We start from the raw sequence: 9,184 nt of genomic DNA, 5'->3' as shown, positions 1-9,184 counted from the left end.
CTACATGTTGGATTCGCTGTGCAGCCGCTTATCGTTTTCAAAGTCGCTATCCTGAGAGATGAGCTTGTAGGGTTTCTTCCTCTCCTTCTCCTCCACCACCGAGTTGCCCATCTCCACGTCCTTGCTCTGCAGCTCGTGGCGGGACAGAAACTCCACGATGCCCGCCCCGATGGAGTCCCCCAGGACGTTGGTGGTGGTCCGCAGACGGTCGCTGAAAAGAAAGACGGAGGACGAAAAAAGGCGGATGAACTCGGTGAATATCGAACGATCCCTCGGTTTTTTGGGGGGAAAAAACAATTTTCCCCCCACTCTAAGCGCCGTGCGGCCATCCACAGCCCCTTCTGTTCCAGCTCGTTTTAGTAGCCGCTAAATACATTTGGACCGATTGGGGAGAGAGGAGGGTAGGATTTTCTTATTACCCCAGTTAGGTGAGTAATTTCTGGGAAGGGTATTCTAATTGAAATCATTAATTTGGGAGACCTAATTATGTTTCTATGTTAAAAACTAATCGCAAAGAAATTGAACGCCGAGGGGAAGATGTGGAGCGAGACTCTCGGGATGGAAGACAATTGTGTCACTGGATGGGTGGTAGTAGAAAAAGATGTGGTTTGACCTTAAAAAAAAAAACGAGAAGTGATTGATGTGATGCCGTGCACACGATATACATAGATAAATGTATAACAGAATTGTGAGGATATTTTTCCAGGACGTGTTTCCATACGTCGTAAAAAAAAAAAAAATTGCATTAGTTGCCAGTGTTGTTGTTGGCGGCGGTGACTCACAGGAACCAGTCGACTGCGATGATGAGAGTGATGTCATCGGTGGGAAGTCCGACAGAAGTCAATACAATTACCATGGTGACCAGCCCCGCCTGAGGGATACCGGCAGCTCCAATGCTGGCCGCGGTTGCTGTAATACTTTTTTTTTTTTTTTTTTCCCAAACACACACACACACACACACACGCACACGCACACGCACACACACACGCACACACATACACACACATACACACACATACACACACATACATACGCATGCAGAGGAAATCACGATGGTGGTTATTACTGATGGTGAAATGTCACAATTGGACTACTATCAACTATCCTGGTTAATTCTCTGATTACCTTATTGTGATGATCTGACCAAAGTTCATTTCCATATTGTTAACCTGGGCAATGAAGATGGCGGCCAGAGCTTCATATAGCGCTGTTCCGTCCATGTTGATGGTGGCGCCCACGGGCAGTACGAAACGCGTGACGCGTTTATCGATTTTGTTGTGCTCCTCGAGACACTTGAAGGTGACAGGCAGGGTCGCTGAGCTGAGGGACGAAGGGACGACACCGGGTTATAGGGGGAAAGTTGAAAGCAAAAGTGTGTCCGCGGACCCGACCGAAAGAGCTTACCTAGAGGAGGTCCCCAGGGCCGTGATAAGGGCTTGCACTAGCCCGGCGATGAAGATGAAAGGGTTCTGCCGCGTGATGACGAAGTAAAGAGTGGGAAGGATAAGGACGCCGTGGATCATCAAGCCGATGATGACGGTGATGGTGTACATGCCCAGCTGGCCGCCCATTTGTGTCAGGTCATCCATCTCCACTATTTTCCCTGCAATCAGGAAGAGGATACCAATGGGGCAATACCTGGGGGAATAAAGGAGTTATTGTGGAAGACTGATCCATTGAAAATATCCCTGTACAGAGGTAAGTCGACCAACTTCCGTTCGAAAAGCTCACCACATGATGATGGCAACCAGACGCATGATAGCCTCGTTGAGGCTGTCGAAGAAGTCCCTCAGGACCTGGCCTTGCTCCTTCATGCTGCCAATTATGAGGCCAAAGCACATGGAGAAGACCACCAGTCCTAGGGCGTTGACCCCGTTCACCTGACCCGGCACGGGGATCACCTCCTCCCGAGTGATTTCCATGACGTCCTGGGTGGTGTTGGTGGAGTTGAAGACGGTGTCGTTCACCGTCACGGTCACGCGGACCACCCGCATCCCGTACTTGGTTTTGAACTGAAGAGGATTCAGGGCATTAGGGGGAATCGAGGTTAATACCAGCGGTTTTTTGAGAGCACTGGAAAAGATCCCTGCGCTAATCTGGACGCCGTGGATCAGATCATACGTTCCTTTGTCTTTGAATGACTTTGTTTTTCCTAAAGGTCCAGCTGGCTCATTCCTGGCGCTGGTGACTTTTAACCGCCTGAACCACAACGTTTTCTAACTCCTTGCGGTCAAGTACATGGCTCCTTATATAAGTCCTGCCTTTAGCAGTCTCCTCCTCTCAGATTCCAGACTCAGACTTCAGGCTTTCTTTCACGCCATCACCACGCCACTGTTGCATCCATCAAACTGAGACCCCACCACCACCACCACCACCACCTGCAACTCTTCCACGACAACTCTGGTCTTCTCAAACAGAAATAAGCCAAATTCATCCATTCTCAAAAGGCTCCCTCAGTTTTTAGTTTACATTCTCGGTCCGAGTCATCCTGCAGCCACTACTACCAGCACACCTTCCGCTTTATGCACCTTTACATCTACTGTACATCTTCATAGATAGTTCACTGGGTCAACTGTTAACTCTATTGTATTAGGTAGAGCAGATGTTGCAATTCGTCGTTCTGAAGCTCACCTGCTGTGTGCAGGCTTGGACCAAGTTTGGTGGAAACATATTTCTGAAACGAGAAATGGCACAGTGAGAGAGGCGTGATAGGTGCGACATGTTTGGGCCGTTTACTTTTTCCCACGTTGCGACATTGCGTCATTGCTCCGGCATCACACGGCGACCTCACTTCCTCCACGCAGGCTACCTGATCAGATCCAAGAAGGCATCGGCAGGGCTGACTTGCTCTATCTTTTGCTGCTTTCCAAACTCCTCCTTGGATCCTTTGCCCGGGTGGATGATGAGGACGATTATGATGCCAATGAAGACGGCGATGACGGTGGTGGTCATGTAGTATATCACGGCTCGCATGCCCATCTTTCCTGAGGCCTTGCTGTCCAGGGCAGCCATTCCTGGTGGATAAAAAGGATGGAAGGATGGAAATGATTTTTGTTCTTCTGAATATCAAATAGCATTATGAAGAAACATAAACTAAATCCTGAGGATGGTAGCAATGTTTATGTTAACAGAATATCTCTTTATTGTCATTGTACAAGTAGGATACAAGGAAATCCTCTGGTTTGACCCATCCTACACACCCCTAGGAGCAGTAGGCAGCCGCAGGTGACCAACTCCAGCTCTTGTGCCAGTGCCTTGGTATTAACCCTAACATACATGTCTTGTGATGGTGGGAGGAAACCCACATGAACAGGACCTGGGACTCAAACCCAGGACCGTCTTGCTGTGAGGCAACAGTGCTATCCACTGAGCCACCGTGCTGCCGAACAATTGGTGCTTTACACTTTAAAGTAAGACTGCTATCTCTATGAATGAGCAATTTAAAGTCTATGAAGTGAGTATGAAGACATTGTATGCACCTTCATTGACAGAGAAAAAAGTCATAACTTTGACGTCCTGTTGAGAAACCCCCCTGTATTTATCCCTTCTACATACGTGTGCCGATGATGTCTTTCATTATGTGTTATACCTGTGATAAGACTGGAGACCAGTAAGGGCAGAACCAGCATCTGCAGCATTCTCATTAGCAGCTCTCCGGGGAAAGAGAAGTATTTCACGTCTCGGTAGGTCATTTTGTGGGGGCGCAGCGCAAATCCCAGGACAACGCCTGGAGATAAGACATGTTTTTAAAAAAAATTTTAAGCATTATAAACAGAAGAAGATGGATCGCGTCACAATAAACACAGTTTCGGGGATACAACTTTTCGTATCCCCCTGAGTGTTTTAGCATAGGAAACGCACCTAGAATTACCGCTCCTACTGTGAACAGCACAAAGGCGTTCTTCTTCAAAAAGGCTTGGACATCTTCTTTGGAGATCTCTTCCACATGCCGCTTGGCCCTCATGGTACGTATATGGATGCCTTCCCTGAAGCGCTGCATCTTGCTCTGGCAAAGGCAAAATGTCCTTATTACCCATTAATTTACTCTGAAACACAGCTTTTCGGCAATGTGATGGCAATATTGGCAACGTTCTGAAAGCTCACCATGTGGAAATACATTGGCTATTCTACTGATTTTCTCAAGAAATATGTCCTTTCTAATACATAGGTACACAATGACTTACAAAACAACATAACATATGAGAACATATGAAAACGAATGGACATAAGAGTTTGTAAAATTGGATGAATTATCCCAAAAGACCAAGTAAATGCTTATAACATACAGATATGGGAGCTACTGAAACTTGACAAAATAGCAGGAAACCAATATATACACACACTGATCAGCCACAACATCGAACTGTCCACTGACAGGTGAAGTGAATAACGTTGCTCATTAGGCAGCAAGTGAACAGTCAGTTCTTGAAGTTCATGTGTTGGAAGCAGGAAAAATGGGCAAGCGTTAGGATCTGAGCCACTTTGACAAGGACCAAATAGTGATGACTAGACGACTGGGTCAGAGCATCTCCAAAACGACAGGTCTTGTGTGGTGTTCCCAGTATGCAGTGGTAAGTACCTGCCAAAAGTGGTCCAAGAAAGGACAGCTGGTGAGCCGGCGACAGGGTTATGGGTGTCCGTGGGCTCACTGATGCGTGTGGGGAGCATATTCTAGCCTGTCTGGTCCAATCACACAGAAGAGCTACTGTAGCAGAAATTGCTGAAAAGGTTAATGATATGATAGAAAGGTGTCAGAACACACAGTGCATCGCATCTTGCTTCGTATGGGGCTGGGTAGTCGCAGACCAGTCAGAGTTCCCATGCTGACCCCTGTCCACTGCTGAAAGCACCTACAATGGGCACGTAAGCGTCAGAACTGGATCATGGAGCAATGGAAGAAGGTGGTCTGAGGAACCACATTTTCCTCTACATCATGTCGATGTCGGAGTTAGGGCCCGATCCGATTGAGCATCCGAGGGATGTGCTGGAACAACAAGCCCGATCCATGGGGGCCCCACCTCACAACTTCCAGGACTTAAAGGATCTGCTACTAATGACTTGGTGCCAGATACCACAGGACACCTTCACAGGTCTTGTGGAGTCCATGCCTCGATGGGTCAGAGCTGTTTTAGCGGCACGAGGGGGAGCTACACAATATTAGTGGTTATAAGTGGTGGTTTTAATGTTATGGCTGATTGGTGTATATACTTTGTGTGTGTGTGTATGTATATATATATATATATATATAAAGCATACCTTTAACATACCTGATAAATAAGCTTCAACCTAGAGGACAGTATTAAACATTTATTGCAATCCATTCCTAGTAAAATGTCTACTATGTTAATATTTGGCCTATTATTAATATTTTGGCCGTTATGCCAATATTATCAGTATAATATACTGTTTTGAACTGGAATAACTCAGTCAATCAAATCAAACTAAATCGAGCCATCAAATAAATCAAACTAAATAAAGGACAATTACAATAGCGAGACAACATTGGTGAGACACCCTGTGGAATTGAAACGTAAACATATCATATTTTTTACAATTGTTATAATGGTTAATGAAGGCTTTCTGTTTATATCAATATGAGGACGCTTTCCAAGAAAGGTAGAGTCAACTCACCTTTGGTTCCCGTTGGTATGTCCTCTTCGAAGGCAATAAATCTTCTTTTAGCGCGTGTCCTCAGTCTATGAAGTGGCAATCTTCAACGTAGAGTTGTTGAGAGTTTGGAGGAAAGAACGACTGGGAAGAGGCTGAAGCTTGTAAGTCGGGGAGGGAGGGAAGGAGGGGGGATGAAATTGTCTCCTGCAAATACTAGAGTTGAAAGAAGAGGGAGGGGAGGAAGGCTGAAGAGAGAGAGAGAGAGAGGGAGAGAGAGAGAGAGAGGGAGAGGGAGAGAGAGATGGAGGCAGAGACAGACTAAAAAGGTAGACAAGAGACTGTGGCTCGATAATGTTGTCAGCCCTGTGACACACTTTCAGTTTCAGGCCCAGATTTCCTCTTAAATCTTTTGCGGGGGAGTCATCATGTAAGTATGTGAGATTACAAATTTGGCTGAAATTCTCTCTTCTTTTAAAAATCTTTCTTCATCTCTTTGAAAAATGACCAAATGTTCTAGGGTGTTCTGAACATTTGCCACTATTCATTCACTTATTAAGCAATTAAACCTGTTATTAGACAATATAATACTTCACAAACCCACAAGACAGGTTTGGTTTGCGAGTTTGTTGGCTATAAAAACTCACTCGGGATTTTCAAAGTATTCGAGTTAGAGTATGACACAAAAGAAAACCTATTATAGTAAGTAAGACGATAAAATTGAATTCTAATGAGAGTCCTCACTGTATGGGGAAAATATATTCCCTTGTGAAGTCGAACATAATTAGAAAAGAAAATATCTGAAATTGGGGCACGTAGCCACTTATAAACACAAATGCAATATTTTTGGTAAAAGGGTGGAATTGCTAATAATCCACTCAAGTCGATTGAAAGCATAATCTTTATTGATTATAACAAGTCATAAATCAGCGGTACTTTCCGTTTTCACTGTTCAGATATCAAGCACATGTAGAATGAATAACTTTTAAATAAATATTTTTGTAAGAAATATATTTTAAAATACATTTTAGGACATTTATTATTTACACAAAATCAATAAAACGATTACGTTTAGCCAAAACAAAATCATTTTATCATGTGATTGTACGAATATTTTAGGCACATGTTATTTATGGCGGAGCAGGTGATCCTATTTCTGTAAGAATTTAAATGTTCTGGATGACATACATCACTAGGTGGACAAAGTGAGCAGCGACAAATGAACACCTACTTAGTGGTGTATCCACCATATCGACTATCAACTCAGGAATGTATGAACACTAATTTCATTGGCAGAAATAACTGTCATTTGGTTTCAAAATAATATTTGATCTTTGATTTTTTTTTATTATGGGGAATTTCTGCTCATTGTAATTTATTTACGTTCTGTCGTATGTACTAATATTTTCACAAGCATGTGGTCTTGCCCCATTGACCTGGGTAGGCGCACTGGATGGAGAGTCTTGTCTATTGACAAGATTTATAATCCCATAATAATCCCATATCATTTGTCTGATGTCTCTCTATACACTCATCAGCCACAATATTAAAGCCACTGACAGGTGAAGTGAATAACATTGCTCATTCTGTGACAATGGCGCCTGTCAAGCATATGAGGCAGCAAGTGAATGTGCTGGAACAACAAGCCCCATCCACGGGGGCCCCACCTGGTAACTTCCAGGATTCAAAGGATCTGCTGCTAATGTTGTGGTGCCAGATACCGCAGGACACCTTCAGAGTGTGGTGGAGTCTATGCCTCGACGGGTCAGAGCTGTTTAGGTAGAAAGAGTGGGAGCTACACAATATTAGTGGTTATTAGTGCAGAGCCGATGATGGTCTCTGGACTTTTTCTGCACTTCTTTTATCAACTTATAACTACGTAAACAAATTGTCTTTTTGCATCAGTTACTGCCTAATTTTATATTATTTTATAGTGTACAAGTTATTTTAGATTTTCCATGTCCTGAGTTTTTTTTTTTTTTTTATATATATTTACGCACCGAGAGCAATGATTCTCTGTTTGGACCTCAAGAGGCAGCGCAAACATCCTCACCTTCCCATTTAACATAAAAATGAGAGCATCTAAATAATGAGAAAATCGGCTGTTCGCGTCAGAATTTTCACAAATGTCCTTCTACGAAACGCCAAAATGGTTTGCTGGTGCCAGATGAATGTTACGGATTACCACTTCAACGATGATCCCCGGTGGGAAATCATGAATGAAAATAATGAATGAAAATATACAATAAAACCTATCGGTTAACTGCACACAATTAAATTTGACAGTGCACTGCACAACAAATAACAATAAACGACAAAATATAACTACAAATGCAATAGAGAAACAATAAAAAATAATCATATATACAATAACTAATTATTGTATTGTAATTGTATACTGTGCTGTATTATCCCAAACACTACCTCGCTTTATTCACATGCCACTTTAAATCACATATCTGTATATACATAAGCATATTCCCTCTATCTATTTCATTTTATTTTTATTGTATTTTATTTTATTCTATATATTTTTATTTTATTCTATAAGTATTCAACTTACTGTATTATGTTTAAGGAGTCAGTAAGTCGGTCTATTAGAAAGATTTTTTTTTTTCCTAGGACATATTGTGTGTAATCACCGGGTGCGTTGCATTACATTTCACTGCATATATGTATGAAAGTATGTATATGTAGGGACGAATAAAAATCTTGAATCTTGAATCTAAATAAAACTAAAAGTCAACCAAAAAGATGAACACGAGGATGAGAAGGAATCGTAAAATGAACAATAAGTGACAAAACACTACATTAAAAAAAACAAAACAAAAAAATCAAACAATTCAAATAGTTGGGATTACGGAACAAAACAAAATTAAAAACGAAATGGGGGTTACGACTTTTAAAAATCGGGACAGCCTCAAAAAAATCAAGACAATCGAGCCAGGTCTGGCGTTTGTTTAAAATTGAAAGAGGTTCAGCATAAAGTTGTGCTTCCTCTGTCCAGCAAGCAAAACAACCAACCTAACGAGACATTTAAAAAATAAAATAAAATAAAAATTAAATAAAAGGAAAACAAACCCCAACAAGCCCCTCCCAAAACCCAACGCGCGTCTTTTTTTTTTTTTTTTTTTCCTTTTACGTCACCAATCCGGACAGCGCTGCGTGTGCGTAAGCGCAGGCGCGCGCTCAACGCGACCGCCGTTGCCTTCGCCGGGACGCGTGCGACCGGTGCGCTCGAGTGGTCGCTGCCTCCGCGGGTGGTCGCGGGAGTCGCCCGAGCGGGGACGCCGAGCGGCGAGCGGCGGATCGGAGCGGACGCTCGCGTCCGGCATATCCCGCGGACGTCGCGTCGTCGGCGTGCGACTTTGTGGGCGGGCTACAAGCTAACTTTAGCTTCGTAGTCACACCGGTCGCGTAGGGTCGGCGGTGGACCTTAGTAGTGTCTCGCCGTTTAGGCAACTTGTAGCCGGGGCACCGGGCTCGGAGGCAAACGAGGTCGCGTTTGTCGGGGAGTTACACGAGGTCAGAGCCGCGGAGGAGGAGGAGGAGGAGGAGGAGGAAGAGGAGGAGGAGG

General features: G+C 43.6%; 1 protein-coding gene across 1 annotated transcript; it reads right to left on the bottom strand.

Moving 5' to 3' along the window:
* On the bottom strand, window positions 1-4,000 carry LOC307243610 (excitatory amino acid transporter 1-like; the record flags this gene model as incomplete). Its single annotated transcript, XM_080018470.1, has 9 exons — window positions 1-211; window positions 783-917; window positions 1,126-1,320; window positions 1,405-1,638; window positions 1,732-2,012; window positions 2,632-2,674; window positions 2,810-3,014; window positions 3,590-3,727; window positions 3,862-4,000. The coding sequence occupies 9 exons, from the start codon at window positions 3,998-4,000 to the stop codon at window positions 1-3; spliced, it is 1,581 nt and encodes a 526-aa protein (XP_079874596.1).
* Window positions 4,001-9,184: the final 5,184 nt, after the last annotated feature.

This window comes from Zeus faber (assembly GCF_960531495.2).
Source record: "Zeus faber genome assembly, chromosome: 17".
Classification (NCBI taxonomy): domain Eukaryota; kingdom Metazoa; phylum Chordata; class Actinopteri; order Zeiformes; family Zeidae; genus Zeus; species Zeus faber.
This window is presented reverse-complemented; position numbering and strand designations above follow the sequence as displayed.